Genomic DNA, 17,019 nt, shown 5'->3' on the forward strand with positions numbered 1-17,019 from the left:
TACAGTAGCACTTAGACTGGGATCAGGGCCCCATCGTACAGGGACTGTAAGAAACTTTCCCTGCCTGAATCTTACAAATCTAAACATACAATACAGGTAATGGGTGTGAGAAAGGAGGCATTATCTCTGTTTCACAGATGGGGAAACCAAAGCACTGAGTGATTGAGTGACTTGCCCAAGGTCACACAGGAAGTCTGCATTAGAACCAGGAATAGCCCACACTGCACCATGCCAAACATCTAGTTACATCTTGTTTATTCCATATACATGATAAAACGAAGTTAACTACTTACAGACAATAGATTACACAATATGAAAAGGTTATCCGATTCTATGATTATTTTGTGCAGCTTGCTTCTAAAAATATACGGTCTAGGGTTTTACGTGAGTATGTGTACTAACTACCACAGCCCTCATGACTGACAGGAGAGCATTATGATTCCTACACTGAGTGACATCTCTTGTTATGCAATTTCTCCAACCTTCTCGGACACCTGGCCATTCTCCTCCAGCCACTAGCTACCTCCTCTGCCGTCTTGTCCTGTTGACACACACGAACTGCCCTTCCATCCTGCAATTCAGTAACCTCCGACACGTATGCAGCCTCTACCATTTAAGTATTTACTCCTGGAATAAGTGTGTAACCTTTTCATACACAGCACGAGTTAGTATCCACATAATCAGCTTTAACCGCTCAGGGCAAATGTTACCAGCATGACTTTAAACACAACACTATCTAGCACAGCAAATCTCTGGACTTCTCTGCAGGTCAGCTCCAGTAAGTACTTCAGTATATTAACACTATGCTCTGATCAGCTGATTTTCCTCCGCATGAGGTTTCCTTGCATCATCTCTCCCTGTGATGTTCTATTTCCTGGGAAGACAGCTGAAAATAGCCTGCTGCACATAAAGGAAATACTTTCTAGTATTCCCAGAGTGTCTCATACTCCCACATCTGGGAAAAAGAAAAAAACAGCAACAACCTTAAACAGCTACGCAAACAAAGCCAAACCCTTGCAGTACTGGATTATGAATATGCAGCCAGATCAGAGTTTCCAAAGTAAAAGTTACAGCTATCGTGTCCACCAAGACTCCATATTGGTTAAAATTACTTTGAGGTACCAGCTGCAAAATTTTAGTTCTCACAACAAGATACACAGCTTTTATTGCATCGGCCTCTTGTAAAATCAAAATAAAAGGGTTTCACAATCAATTTGTTCTTCATTAGGAAAGAGAAAGCAGTCCAGAATCAGAAAGGTCTAAAGGTAGCTAAAAGTAGCGTCTACTCTCTCCACCCTCACCTAAGAATTACAGGCAGCAGAAACACGTGATCGCAACAGAAATGGATCTTTCCCATGATGTGCAAGAATTCCCATCAGTGCCAGAAGGACCACAAAGCAGCTAGTAAGCAGTTATGACAAGAACTGATGGGAAGCCCTATGTAACTACATACAGGGGGGCTGGAACAATTTGTATAGTGAGGATGCTGAGAGACATTGAACTGAACTGTAAACCCTGTATATAATTGGAAACCACTTGAAGCCAGGGGGTGCAGTAGCACCCCCCGTACCTCTCTGTACATATGATTACATAAGCATATTTGTTTATTTATTGTAGATGCAAAAGCTTTATTTAAAAATCATGTCCTGGTTGCTAGGCTCAACATTTGATTGTGCTTCTCTTTTTACCTCCCACTTTCTATATTTGCAAAGACCTTGACATTCATACTTAACGTCTGCCCCAGTACACAGTGACTTTATTCTAAAGAAGCTGTCAGCATCCCAACAACCTAGTCTATGTGCACGACTCCCAAAACTTAAAACCAAAACTCAACTAGAAAGGAAACCCGAACTCAGCATTGCTAGACCAAGCATAATTGTTGGGGAAAATTAAGAATGGTAAATGGTGTAATCCCAGAAGACACAGAATGGGTCAAAAACTGCTATGAGCCCAGCCAAGGCTATAATGAAGGATAATTTGAGAGGACCGGATTGGAAGCCCCCTTATTCACGCTGTCAAGCATTTGATAACACTTCACTCTTATATAGCACTTCTCATCAGTTGATCTCAAAGCGCTTTGCAAAGGAGGGCAGTATTATTTACCCTCCATTTTAAATATTGAGAAACTGAGGCACAGAGAAAGGAAATGACTTGCCCAGGGTCGCCCAGGGTCACCCAGCAGGTCAATTCCCTTCAGTGGGACCACTTAGGTAAATAATTGCTCATTTACACAAGTAAGGGGCTCTTATATCTAGCTCTTAACATTTCATTGTGTGCCCATCTTCGTCCTAGGAAAACTGGAAGCACTGAGAAGCGTCCCCAACAGCTGAATTTTGAATCATCTCAAAGTTAGGGGGTTCTGAGGTGAATGCTCTTTACAGAGCTTTTCCCCAGATTTATTTTGCGGTGGAAAGTTTCAGTCTGTTTTTCTGCAACATGCCACAATCTCCAGCAATGAATACTCAGTGGGGACTGTTAAGCAGGTCATGCCTTCAATGCTTGAGCACTGCATTAAGTGAAATAAGTGGATGCAAACTCAGGGACTGAAGCAGATTTTGTATTAAAATAAGTAATGAAATAAGGACAAGCAGACAAGCCCCTTAATTATATTAAGCATTCAATAAAGTTCCAACTAATAATTTTGTTACCAGGTACATGAATTCTTGCAAAGCATTTTCCTGTTTTCAGATCAGTGCTGTGTTTAGACACTACTCAGGAAATAGAAAGACCTTTTTCTTATCAGAGTGTACACAGACCAGTGGACTAAGCATAGGACTGGGAGCCAGGAACTCTTGAGTTCTAATCCAGATTTTGCCCATAATTTACTGTGGCCCTGCAAGTCATGTTAACCTGCATGTCTCTGTTTCCCCTATCTGTGAGGTAGGTGAATTAGTATTCTCCTCCTCCCAGAGGGTGTTGTAAGGATGAGTGTTTGCACTGCACTATACAAGTATTAACCTCTGCTGGAGCAATTTATTAGGAGGCCTCCTCTGCCCTGTTCCTTATTGATTTAAGAAAACCCCACAAATCTACCTGCTACTGCAAGTGCTCTACATGGAGCAATATTTTAAATCCTGAAGCTAGTGCAGTGCAGAGAGTGGCAGCTTGTTTGTTAAATAGAGTCCTTCACCATAAAAACATGACACCAATGTTTTGTGACCTGCATTGGCTACCCAGTGGTCCCATGTGAAGTTTAAAGGTGTTGGTTTTGATCAATAGAGCCTTAAATGGCCTGGGACTCACCTGTTTGAAACACCTCTTGCAGATGCAGTGATGCAACTTAACACATTGGCAGCGATCAAACTAGAGCAACTTTGGATGTAACTGAGAGCAGCCAGGAAGGTTCTCCATGAGGACTCCTTGTATCTTCCTCATCTTTGGAATCTGCCCCACACCTTTGGTCTGAAATAGCTTGAGCTGGTTGACCTTCAGGGCATACTGCAAACCCAATCTTTTCCAGCAGGCTTTTCAAGAGGGCTTTGCTGGCTGTTTCCTTTTGGAATCTGCGAAGCAGGGGAGGTTTTGAATTGGGCCCCAATCCTTGAAACATTTAAGCACACACACAAATTAAAAATTTTATTAAAGCGAATGTTGAAAAAATTATATAATACACAGGTTGGGAAAAGAGTGTCTATACATCTAGGTATAGTGCATAGAGTATCCACAAACACAAAGTTAGTTTTTAAAAGTCATATGATACAGAGAATACATAATCAGCAATAACCCAAATTTAGCTGAATAGATTGAATAATACAGTTTAGATATTAGAATCCGAATACTCAGATACACTACTCATGAAAAGTTGTATAGAGATTTGGTAATGGAAAGCACATCTCAATGAGGGGAGTTTGTCCCTCAGTAATTGAGAATTAGGTTGGTTGTCCATTTAGAAAATACAATCTATGAGGACAGTATTTGTTACTTTCCTGAATGCATCCAATGAAGCGAGCTGTAGCTCACGAAAGCTTATGCTCAAATAAATTGGTTAGTCTCTAAGGTGCCAAAAGTACTCCTTTTCTTTTTGCGAATACAGACTAACACAGCTGCTACTCTGAAACCTTTCCTGACTGTGTTTCTCATCAGCACTCCAGCTCATTCCTCCTGGTATTGCTGATGTCCAGTGACATGTTCTATGGAGATGTCCCTCAACCACCTGATGGCATCCAACACCATGAGTTGCCGCATCAGCTGGGCGTAGCGTTGACCAATTCCGCATTCTCTCAGCACTCACTCTTACCGGGGTGTAAGGCTCTGACGATCAGCGCACGTGTCTGGACCTGTTAACCCTTAGCTCTCAAGGTTTCAGCCAGAGGGGCATACTTCTTTACCTTTCGAGCTCGGGCATCGTGGAAGGCTGGGGTCCTGTTCTTGAACAGCACTGTGATGTCCACCATGATGATCTTGTTCCAGTCCTCATTGGTGAGGACAATGTCTGGTCGCAGTTGGCTGTCAGTTCCAGGGATGGCGGAGTTTACAGCAACCTTCCCCACAGGTCGCGGAATGGCTCTGGCCAGGTGATCTTGGATGGCGTTGTGTCGCAGCTGCCAATCTCGCATGGGGCTTGCAGCTACACAGTATGTGGGGTAGCGTCTCATTGGCATAGCCGCACTTCCTGCATCGCTTGTTCCGATTCCCGTGGTGGACAGCTCTGTTCAATGGGATGCAGTTGAGCCAGGTCTTGTGGATGAACCTCCAGTCGGCAAATCAGGGAAGAAGTGGTTGCTGGCTTCCCACTTGCACGCACATCCAGTGGCAGCTGATACACTTCTCCAGTCATCACATAGCGTTGCGGGCACGAGTCCAGAGCAAAGCAAAGTCTCCCCATCTCTTCCAAATTCACTTTCCAGCGAGCCGCTCAGGTAGGTGGCGACATCTTGTTTGGAGGGGGTCCTTGCGATTTGCTTCTTGACAGCATCCTGCAGAGCACTCTCCGCGATGTTCCTCACCGTGGTGTCCGGGCACGTCAGAAGGCGTGAGCGATCACGGTAACGTCACACAGATCACCCATTCAAGGTGTTCAAGGCGTTACCAGGTCTCATTCTTGTTTGTTGCTGATTAAATCCTTCTTGCCTCAGACTCATCTTTCCAATCCACAGCACAGGAGGATTTGCTTTGCTGTTATTAGTGTGATCCTTAACAGAAACACTCCATCGAACGAACAAGACGAAATCAGCAAGAACCACTGTGACTGCCTATAAATACACTAAAGCTAATAGGAAGCTACCTCTCTACAATTTAAAGATGCTTTCTCGTGTCAAAGTCCATTCTTTCACTCCTAGTCTGCATTAAGTGCTGGATAGCTTCAAAGCTGTACGGTTAGGTAAACTTGCATGCTGGTTGGGGCAGGGTCCATTTTAGTTTTGTATAAGCACAGTGCCTAGCACAATAGGGCCCCGCAGCCATAATCACCAACAACATTGTTTTAAGTGATGGAGTGGCTCTTATATCAACTGCAAAATTGTCATTAAAAGGGGGTTTAAGTTCAGAATTTATCTTACAGAAACTTCATTTGTTCCCACTTTCTAATGTTTTCTACTGGCAAAGTGGAACCTTTTCATCCTAGGCCCTGGTACTACAACCAACTCTGTGTGGGCTGACCCTTACATCTAGGGAGCCCCACTGACTTCAGTGGATCACCATGCCAGGATCTGATTAGGTGGAGGTGCTTGCAGGCCCGGAGTCCTAGTTTGCACCATCAAAGAGACCCTGATGGGAATTATTATTATTTGTGTGTACTGAGGTAGCACCTACGAGCCTCACTCATGGACCAGGACCCCATTGTGCTAGCTGTACAAACAGAACAAAGAGACAGTCCCTACTCCACAGAGTTTACATGGAGGGGAAACAAACTTTGCCCCTCACTTGAATGGAAGAGCTGAAGCAGTGACAATGGTTTACAAAAATTGCTTTGATAGTGTAATATAGTTAGCAAAATAAATATCTAATCACTGAAGTTTTCCTTTAATCAGATTTTGTCTCTCAAGGGAATGTGCTGTAAGTTTATTATACTGCTAAAAAGCAAAACCCCATAAGGATAGCAGGGTTTATAACACTTAATCCAAGGTGATGTTGGTTTCCCAAGTTTATGTATCTTGTCACTGTTCCAAAACACACCGGATTTCCTATGCATATGTGAAGAGAAAAAGAACAATTCAGTAGTTAGGGTGCTAGTCCAGGACACTGAAGATTTGATTTAAATTCCTGCTTTGCCTCAGACTTTCTATGTCGCATTGGGCAAGTATGTCTCTCTCTGTCTTAGTTCCCCATCTGCAAAAATGGGGATAAACGCATACAAATTAAGCACATGCTTAAGTGTATGCAGGATTGGGACCTTGGATTAGGAGCTCTTCCAAACAATTTGGACAATGCCTAGCAGATAGCACAGTAGCACCCATAACTATCTACATGTCTTAGGTTTTCATACGGACTTTATCACCATAGTAACATAGCACCTAACAATCTTTAATTGTAAATATCCTCAAGCAACGAACAATGGGTGGAAGAAAGATACAGCACACAACTCAGACATATCAGCTATCCCCAACAGGCTCCCTATTGAGCTATTACAGCTGGCTAATTTCTCAGCTATCTTAGTAGAAGCAAGTCTAGAGGAAGAATTTAAGTTCAGTGCATTAAGAGTTCACATGGAAGAAAGCAGGAAGACAGAAATGAACAGGGGCAGAGGGAGCCTCCGGCACAGCAGAAGAGAAGTGGTTGGTCACATGGTTAAGAGCTGTAAATGTTAAATAGCATAACCACACTGTGACCACCTAGGCACTTCACTGTCACCACTATGCTGCATAAAACAGCTTTATGAATTTCACCTAGATCCTCTAGCCTCAAGAGTGCAGGCTATGAGCTTGAAGGAAAGACTTCACGACTACTTTGTTATTTTCATTTTTATAGACGTTTCTGTGGTGTTCATCACGATCATATATTCGCAAAACAGGGACCAAGCACAAAGCTGAGCAATTCCAGCCCAATCCAATACAGGGTAGTGGTGCACATTTGCACTAGCTTGGTTTGTTACAGTACCATTACTGCTGTTGAGTGCGAACTGTCAGTCATGAAACATGGATGACCGACAGCAAGGATGGATGGAAGACCTTCAGCATAGGGATCCTCTTCTATTAGTGTGTCTGTACAGTGCCTGATCTACCTCCCTGTGCCTTACTGCCAAACATGTGGTCTCAAGGGTGCTTGAACTAGACCCCCTCATTATAAAAGAGGGGATGGTTGGCAGGGTGTTTCCTGTGACAGCCCAAGATTGGTGACTTTCTAGGTATGCTGCAAAAGACACCTGTTCAATAGGATCTCTGGAGAAGCTGAGGTTAGGTGGTGAAGGGGATGGCTCAGGTCCTGTGGAACTGATTTTAATGCTGCTGAGGATCAATTTAATTATTATTTATTGTACAATTACATTGGGACACCTGGAACCTTGGATAAGCATCTTTATTATCTACATAAATGAACAGATAGGGCCCACATCTCAGTGGCAGGATCCAGATACTACTGTACTTAAGTCAACATGTACTACTACAAGCCAGAAGGAGAAGAGGTAGTGCCTTCAGAAAACAGCTTTGTGGGTTTTAATTTACTGGATGAATCAGTACTGCTAACTTGAAAAACAGAGTATAAAAAGCTGTAATGGTTCCTGGCATTTCTGAGTAAATAACCTTCACAGAGAGTTCTGTGCTCCACCTTTTAAAGAGTTGTAAACTTCTTTCCTATTTTTATGTGAAAGTTCAGTATACTACATGTAGGATCCTAGATATTCTAAAAGTGACTAAATGATGAAAAGGCTACACTCTCTTTTCTCCTCCTGAATAACTTCTTGCAATAACATTTAAAAATATGGTGCGTCTCTCTCATTTTATGGTTGACATTCTTAGAGAAAAATCCTGCAATGCTAGCACTAAGTAATTACATGAAGCTTGGTCAATTTCCATTATAAGCCCATCTTTTTGGATAGTTCATCTGTCTGCACTACAAAACCTTCTTCCAAAGTACTTGCCAACTGACAGGACTTCAGTAGACTATATGAAATTGATCGCTGGTCTTAATCTAGTTAATAGTGGAGCCTTGCTTACCTCTCAGAACATTGGTCTGTTGCTAAATAGAGGACTTCAGTCTCCACAGTCTTCTGGCATCTTTTGAAACATTAGGTTATGCAGTTTCACAGCCTTACTTTTTAATCGCAGCCTATGCAAGAAGTTCTAAATATGCTCTGCAAACATTCCCACCCCTCCCACCCCCCGAATTCAGTTAATTGATGCTCAGGCAAGTTGCCTAAAGACCACGGGCTGACCTCTGCCTTGTATGGCGTCCTGCATTGACTTCAACAGGAGGCACACATAAGGGCAGGATTTAGCCTCAAGTCATTCATTTAACAAATGCAGCAAAATGTCACAGTTATATATGATTTTGTAATTACACACACTTGGATATCATAGCAAACACAACTCACCTTTCCTAAGGGCTTGTCTACACTGGCAATTAACAGCGCTGCAACTTTCTCGCTCAGGGGTGTGAAAAAAACACCCCCGAGCAGATTGCTGTAAAGCGCCAGTGTAAACAGTGCCCCAGCACTGGGAGCTACACCTCTCATTGAGGTGGGTTTTTTTAGAGTGCTGGGAGAGCTCTCTCCCAGCGCTGCGACCACACAAGATACACAAGACCACAGCAGCACTTTAGCATTGCCAGTGTAGACTAGCCCTCAGTCCGGTCCCAAGACCCACTAAGTTAGGGTAGGTCTTCACTAGCAACATAGTCATGGCACCAGCACTGGGAGAGAGCTCTCCCAGCGCTGTTAAAAAACCCACCACCTCCATGAGGGGACTAGCTCCCAGCACTGGTGCACTGTCTACACTGCACTTTACAGCACTGAAACTTGTAGTGCTCAGGGGGGTGTTTTTTCACACCCAAGCAAGAAAGTTGCAGCACTGTAAAGTGGCAGTGTAGACAAAACCTTTGACTTCTATCTTTACTGCCTAAGAGCAGCCTTGCAAACCAGTCATAATTTGCCAGCCCTGGCACAGAATCCATTGGTTTTTATTATGAAGACAATGGGAAAAACAACACACTTTCATAATTCTGATTAGTACACACACAAAAAGGCTTTAGTGTTAATACCTAGCAGGTCAGTACAGAAACATACAACTGGGTAGATACTGCTTTTTTAAGTCTCATGTCTCAAGCAAAAGCCTCTGAACTGTGCTCTTATGTAATCAAGAAACAAAACACAAAGCCTTAAAGCTATTGAAATTCACTTTGGACAAGACTGAATTCCAGCATGTGGTCAACCACAACTATCAACTGCCATTACCCTTTCCAAGTCATCCTCATAGATCACACACTGCTAAGATCAAGAAAAACAAAATCCTCCCCACCCGGACATCCCTGCACCTGTATATGAAAGAAACCTGAGGATTCCAGGCGTTCAATCATAGTATTAAAAGGAAATTCTTGCCCTGCCACATAAATCCTCTGCACTTTTTCAGGACATGGTCTCTTCTATACTGCAGATGTGGACCTAGTGACTCCATCACAAACTGCTCTTTTCCCTTTGCCTGCCGCAGGCTGCACGAGCCTTACAGCATGAATGCATAATACAGGTCCTCAGAATGCTCCTTTCCTCTACCAGGACTAGTCAATATGCACCACAAGCGCAGGGTCTAGAAAGAATAGATTACACTGACCCTTCCAGGAAGGTAGTGACATTTACACAGAGTCCAAACTTCACTTTTATGGGGACGTTCTCAAGGGAGAGAAACACTTTTTGTCAGGGGGAAGAAGCACTAAACCATTCAGCCTCCGGAGGAATGAACACAGATTGCTATGTTGCTACTCCATGGCTCTTTCTGGCTTTGCAGATTAATGGCAATTGCTGCTCAGGGTATCCCTGGGATGTGGAACTCCAGTGCAGTCATGTTTCCAGCCAAGTGGCCCCAGTATCAAATGCCCACAAAGTCCATACCAAAGGCTGACCAGGGCTCTAAGAACCTCCCTAGTACCTTCTCAATTGCTAACACCATCAATACTGCACCAAAAACACAGTATTCTTGTCAGCAAGTTAAGGAGGTATGGGCTGGATGAATGCACTATAAGGTGGGTAGAAAGCTGGCTAGATTGTCGGGCTCAACGGGTAGTGATCAATGGCTCCATGTCTAGTTGGCAGACGGTATCAAGTGGAGTGCCCCAAGGGTCGGTCCTGGGGCCGGTTTTGTTCAATATCTTCATAAATGATCTGGAGGATGGTGTGGATTGCACTCTCAGCAAATTTGCAGATGATACTAAACTGGGAGGAGTGGTAGATACGCTGGAGGGGAGGGATAGGATACAGAGGGACCTAGACAAATTGGAGGATTGGGCCAAAAGAAATCTGATGAGGTTCAATAAGGATAAGTGCAGGGTCCTGCACTTAGGACGGAAGAACCCAATGCACAGCTACAGACTAGGGACTGAATGGCTAGGCAGCAGTTCTGCGGAAAAGGACCTAGGGGTGACAGTGGACGAGAAGCTGGATATGAGTCAGCAGTGTGCCCTTGTTGCCAAGAAGGCCAATGGCATTTTGGGATGTATAAGTCGGGGCATAGCGAGCAGATCGAGGGACGTGATCGTTCCCCTCTATTCGACATTGGTGAGGCCTCATCTGGAGTACTGTGTCCAGTTTTGGGCCCCACACTTCAAGAAGGATGTGGATAAATTGGAGAGAGTCCAGCGAAGGGCAACAAAAATGATTAGGGGTCTGGAACACATGACTTATGAGGAGAGGCTGAGGGAGCTGGGATTGTTTAGCCTGCAGAAGAGAAGAATGAGGGGGGATTTGATAGCTGCTTTCAACTACCTGAAAGGGGGTTCCAAAGAGGATGGCTCTAGACTGTTCTCAATGGTAGCAGATGACAGAAGGAGGAGTAATGGTCTCAAGTTGCAGTGGGGGAGGTTTAGATTGGATATTAGGAAAAACTTTTTCACTATGAGGGTGGTGAAACACTGGAATGCGTTACCTAGGGAGGTGGTAGAATCTCCTTCCTTAGAGGTTTTTAAGGTCAGGCTTGACAAAGCCCTGGCTGGGATGATTTAACTGGGAATTGGTCCTGCTTCGAGCAGGGGGTTGGACTAGATGACCTTCTGGGGTCCCTTCCAACCCTGATATTCTATGATTCTATGAACACCCCCATTTCCTTCTCAGTCATAAGGCTTTAGACTTGCTTGCCCCTAATGATGCAATATTTGGAAAAGATGTTTTATTTTGCTAAGATGCAATACAGTTCTACTGCAGGGAGGCAGCAGCACCACCTTACACAGCCTTATTGCAATGGCACAAACAACAAGAATACAGGGGAAGGAGGTGGATGAGACAAGGAAAGATTTAAAAGACTGAAAGGGAAAAAAACAGCAGATCAATAACAACCCAACATCTGATTCCAGGAGACAGAGAAAGCAACAATACCGTAGCATCAAATGTTTGCACTATCAAAAAATATGTATAAAAGGATGAGGAATTGCAGCCCAAAGGGAAAGTTTCCAGTGAGGTTATGAGCAGCTGAAAACAGGTTATAATGCAAAACTCAGTGCAAACCAGAACTGCAATGGTAGCAGCAGGCACGCACTGTGATCCAGAGCACCTCCAGATATCACTGCCACTTTGGCCTATGCTGTCAGCAGGCATATCCTGTGTGCCTGCACTGGAGCATGAACGTTTTGGGTCATGGATTGTGCCTTCCACGTCCACACAGCCAGGGCTTTAAAAGACAGGAAGGAGAATGAGCCAGTCTGCCCTAACCCCAGCCTTGGCTGCTGCTGAAAGGCATGTTCTACTGTGTGTGTGTGTCATGTGAACCTCATTAACCCCATCCCTGCCGGTACCACTTCCCCCCGCTCCTCAGTCGTATTTCTCTCTGAACTGAGGCACATTTGGGTGGACACGGGGGGGAGGAGGGTGGCAGCGATACTTTCCCTTCCCCCCCATCCCACGTGTGAGACTATTCAAGTCTCACCCTCCCCATACAAAACCTCTTTATAACCGAAGCCTTTTAAGAGAATATCTAGAGATATCAACAGGAGAGGAAGGGAAGATGAGGCAGGAAAAATTAAGGGGGGACAGGAAAGAAGGAGAAGGGAGATATCAGCTGGTGAAGGGGGAACGAGTGCTGAGCCAGGACACCCGAGGGAGATGCAAGGAAGGAATAGGGGGGGAGGAAGAGTGGAGAGCAGGTGAAGGGGGAAGGGAAGAGGGGGCTGATCCAGGGCACCCGAAGGGAAGGAAGAAAAGAATGGGGGGGAGAAAGCTGGGGACGTGGGGGGACCTGAGCCAGGACACCTGAGGGAGAAGGAAGGAAGGAAGGAATGGGGGGGGAGGAGGAGGAGAGAGGCTGATCCAGGACACCCAAGGGAGACACCAGGAAGGAATGGGGGGAAGGAGGAGAGAGGGGAACAGGTGAAGGGGGAAGGAGGAGGAAGGGGGCTGGTCCCAGGACACCCCAGGGAGGAATGGAGGGAAGGAGGAGGAAGGGGGCTGGTCCCAGGACACCCCAGGGAGGAATGGGGGGAAGGAGGAGGAAGGGGGCTGGTCCCAGGACACCCCAGGGAGGAATGGGGGGAAGGAGGAGGAAGGGGGCTGGTCCCAGGACACCCCAGGGAGGAATGGGGGGAAGGAGGAGGAAGGGGGCTGGTCCCAGGACACCCCAGGGAGGAATGGGGGGAAGGAGGAGGGGGGCTGGTCCCAGGACATCCCAGGGAGGAATGGGGGGAAGGAGGAGGGGGACTGGTCCCAGGACACCCCAGGGAGAAATGGGGGGAAGCGAGGGGGGCTGGTCCCAGGACACCCCAGGGAGGAATGGGGGGAGGGAGGAGCCCCGGGGAGGCCGGGCCCGGGCACTCACCCCCCCGCGAAGAGGTGGAGCAGCGTGTTCTCCTGCGGGGCTCCCGCCATGGCTCCGCCGCCGGCTCCTGCTACCGGCTCCGCGACTGCCTCCTCACTGCGCCTGCGCCGACCGGGCCCGGGACCAGGGCCTGGTAGGGGCGGAGCCTCGGAAATCACGTGAAGCCAGCGGGATGTGAACCCACCAACCAGGGACTGAGTGGGGCGGGACTTTCGGGGGCGGGGCGGGGGCGCTGGCACTGACGTCATAGGGGGAAACGAAAGCTCTGGTGCTACAATGCGGAGGACGCGAGCCTGGAGCATTGCGGGATGGGGGGGGTGCAGGGAGCTTGGGGGGTGCAATGGTATGGGGGTGCAGGGAGATTGGGGACGCAATGGGATGGGGTGCAGGGAGATTGGGGGTGCAATGGGATGGGGTGCAGGGCGATTGGGGGCGCAATGGGATAGGGGGTGCAATGGGATAGGGGTGCAGGGCGATTGGAGGCGCAATGGGATGGGAGTGTAGGGAGATGGGGGGTGCAGCCCAGAGGCTGGTGCAATGGGGGTGCATTGGATGGGGGTGAAGACTTGGGGCTGGTGCAGTGAGATTGGAAGGGGTATGCAAGGGTATGGGTTTAGGGCTGGCACATTGGGGCTGGGAAGTACAGCAAAGGTAGGGCTGCAGGGGCAATCAGGTAGGGGTGCACTGGAATTAGATATGCAGCAAGAAGACTGTGCACTGGGAATGGGGTTTCAGCAAGCAGGTAGGCAGTGCACGGAGGCTGTGTGTACACCAAGGAGGCAGCTCTTGCAGTGGGGCTTGATTACATTAAGGACGCAGCCAAATCAGTTCATATAACAGGATTGTGAGGTTCAATGGGGCAGGCTGTTGGGACAGCTGGAACCTAGGGTGCAATAGAGCAACTGTTTGCAACTGTGCAAAGTGTTGTCTGCAGTCTTTCAAGCAGATTGATGCTACAATGTGGTGACCAGGTTGCAGATATTTAGGCCTTGAGATGGGTGGAGATTTGAGATCAGAGGCATAATGATAGTGTCTGATAGGACAGTTCCAGGCCATAAATTCAGAGCCTTCCTGAGATAAGAAAATCTTATCTGATCCTCCCTTGTGATTACCTTGCTGAGTGGAGTTCCTGGGTATTAGAGCTGAGTGCATTATACTTCTGAAGTTGGTGGGGGGGATGAAAGCAGTGGCACGATTTGTCCTAAAGGTATTTTGCTACTGACACATTTCAGACAAAATAAACTAAACGCTACATCTTTTCCCTGAGTGTAATGTCAGCATATTTTGCACATCTAATATCTCCCTCGCCTATCCTTCAAATCTCTCAACTAAACTGTCAGCTGACATCCCATTCCCATCATGCTCTATCCAGGTGTTTTCTATGGTCATTCACTTGCCTGACCTGGCAGGATTGAAACCCTCTACTTGGTATTGGCAGCCCAAATTTCCCCAAATTAAAAAATCATGAGTTTGGCTTAAAGATAACACATTTCATGTTCTTTCTATTTCCAGTCTGGTTTTTGAATCTTTAAAGGGCCCAAGAGTCACATTTGCCAGCTTTTCTCCACAGGCATGAGGGCTAGAGGCTTTCAACTTAAAAAAAAAAAAAAAAAAGTACACTGACTTTCTCACAATCTCTTGACTCCTGGAGTTGCGGCTTTAAGAAAAATACCAAATAAAATCACAAGAGTTGGCCACGCTGTCGCACCCCAAAAAACATGGCTATTCAAATGATTGTAACTCACAATGTGGGCATGCAAAACAAAATATGATCCTTTAAAAACTTCTCCCTTTATCCTATTAACCTCTCCAGAACAAACACACAGGTACTTGATCTGGATCCTTAATGTCTTTATTGACTGTGTTACCTGTATAAATCAGAATGTAAGCTACTCAGGGCTGGGCCCTTGCCTCCTATGATACCTACTGTGAGCCATGTGGAGCTATGGCCTTGATTCAGCAAAGTAATGGGACTATTCACTTGGTTCAAGCTAGGTGTGTGCTTAAGTATCTTGGGCATATGTAAACGGTAATTAATAATCAGATCATCCTCTGTATCCTGCCAGATACAGTTGGAGAAGCAGAGACTTGCCAAAAACACAGGCATTTCTAGACAGATGTCAAACACAGGGCACCTGGCTCAGATATCAGCTCACATCAACAGCTAACAACTCCGCCTGCATCACACATTTACTTCTTTATAGAGTCAGCATGCTTTCTAATACTGTCATTGAACACAGAACTATTTCACAAATATACCGGGAGTCTGTGGATTATTATTATAACAGGTATTTTTAAAGTGCTTATCAATGTAGCATCTGGACTGAAGACTCTCAGGGGGTACAAGCCAGCAGTGCTATTAACCTCCTGCACCCACATCTTCCTTTAAGCATCTACATTGTGCCTTTTTATAACCTGACCCTTAAAGCTGGAGCTAGGAACTTGTGTCTGAATCACTTTAATGATCATTTATGTTGCACTTTTCTTCCACGGACTTCAAAGCAGCTTCCAAGGTATTCTATTCCAAGCTATCCTGTTCTGTTCTATGAAAGTTCTTATACCACGCTTATCACTGTCGTGTCTGAGCTCTTTTCACTAGCGCATAAAGCAACGTGACTACACATCTGTCATGGGTTGTTTGTTGTCTCATCCTGTCCCCAGGGGGAGAAGCACGTGCAGTGGAGTGTCTTGTTTTTGTAGGTTTTTTTACTGTTCTTATTTTTAAACATGCCTGTTGCTATGTGTTTATGTTGGCTAAGGCAGTTCCCAGAAATGTGCCTTGCAGTGGAAGGCAATAAGGTTTTTGATAGTCTTTGGTTCTTGTGGGGGAGTTCATTCCACAGTCTCAGACTGGCCCCTGAGAAAGTTCTGTCCCTGCACAGACAAGCTTTACCCTTATTGTAGAGAGTAGTTGAGTTGTGAACCATGGTCTTCATTCCAGAGTGTTAGGTGATCTTTTAGATGTCCTTGGCCCAGGCCATGAAGCACTTTGAAGAGGACTGAGAAGACTTTTTTCAGAGGAACAGCCGTGTTAGTCTGTATTCGCAAAAAGAAAAGGAGTACTTGTGGCACCTTAGAGACTAACCAATTTATTTGAGCATGAGCTTTCGTGAGCTACAGCTCACTTCATCAGATGTTTACCGTGGAAACTGCAGCAGACTTTATATACACACAGAGAATATGAAACAATACCTCCTCCCACCCCACTGTCCTGCTGGTAATAGCTTATCTAAAGTGATCAACAGGTGGGCCATTTCCAGCACAAATCCAGGTTTTCTCACCCTCCACCCCCCCACACAAATTGACAACTCTAGAGTTGTCACTTTGGATGGGCTAGCACCAGCAGGAGAGTGAATTTGTGTGGGGGGGTGGAGGGTGAGAAAACCTGGATTTGTGCTGGAAATGGCCCACCTGTTGATCACTTTAGATAAGCTATTACCAGCAGGACAGTGGGGTGGGAGGAGGTATTGTTTCATATTCTCTGTGTGTATATAAAGTCTGCTGCAGTTTCCACGGTATACATCTGATGAAGTGAGCTGTAGCTCACGAAAGCTCATGCTCAAATAAATTGGTTAGTCTCTAAGGTGCCACAAGTACTCCTTTTCTTTTTGAGAAGACTTTGAAACTGATTTGAAATTGAATGGGGAAGCCAGTGCAGAGAGCAGAGGACCGGTCTGAGGTGCTCACAGCAGACTGTGCTGATGAGGAGAAACACTGCAGCATTCTGTATTAGCTGGAGTTTCCCAAGTGCTGAAGGTTTCATGCCCTGAAAATTTATCACATTGCTGTAGTCCAGTTGAGAAGTGATGAAGGCATGAATAACTGAGGCCAAATCATCATCCGCCAAGATGGGACAGAGTCTCTTAGCCAGATGGATATGACAGAAAGCATTACTCGCAGATTCTGTTATGTGAGATCTTAGCATCCGCAAGGAATCCAAGAGTACTCCTAGATTATGGAACAAATTGACCACTTGTGAATGTCTACCATCAACCAAAGGAAATGGCACCCTAACTGCAAACTCTTCAAAATGCTAGGTGAAAAGAAAAGGAGTACTAGTGGCACCTTAGAGACTAACCAATTTATTTGACAGGTTTCAGAGGAACAGCCGTGTTAGTCTGTATTCGCAAAAAGA

At 45.8% G+C, this 17,019-nt stretch overlaps 1 protein-coding gene across 2 annotated transcripts in view; it reads right to left on the reverse strand.

Moving 5' to 3' along the window:
* The window catches only part of SLC25A33 (solute carrier family 25 member 33), a 37,799-nt gene extending 24,809 nt beyond the window's left edge, over positions 1 to 12,990 (reverse strand). Inside the window, exons 1-2 of one of the 2 annotated variants that reach the window (XM_048824608.2) lie at positions 12,885 to 12,973; positions 3,244 to 3,540 (exon numbers count right to left, since the gene is read on the reverse strand). Coding sequence is in view for 1 of the 2 variants with exons in the window: in XM_048824607.2 (XP_048680564.1) it covers positions 12,885 to 12,934 (50 nt within the window). In the remaining variant the exon portion in view is untranslated. Of the gene's footprint in view, positions 1 to 3,243; positions 3,541 to 12,884 lie in introns of both variants that reach the window. The other variant, XM_048824607.2, reaches the window with a different exon arrangement.
* Between the last annotated feature and the right edge of the window lie 4,029 nt (positions 12,991 to 17,019).

The sequence above is a fragment of the Caretta caretta genome, chromosome 18, assembly GCF_965140235.1.
Source record: "Caretta caretta isolate rCarCar2 chromosome 18, rCarCar1.hap1, whole genome shotgun sequence".
NCBI lineage: Eukaryota > Metazoa > Chordata > Testudines > Cheloniidae > Caretta > Caretta caretta.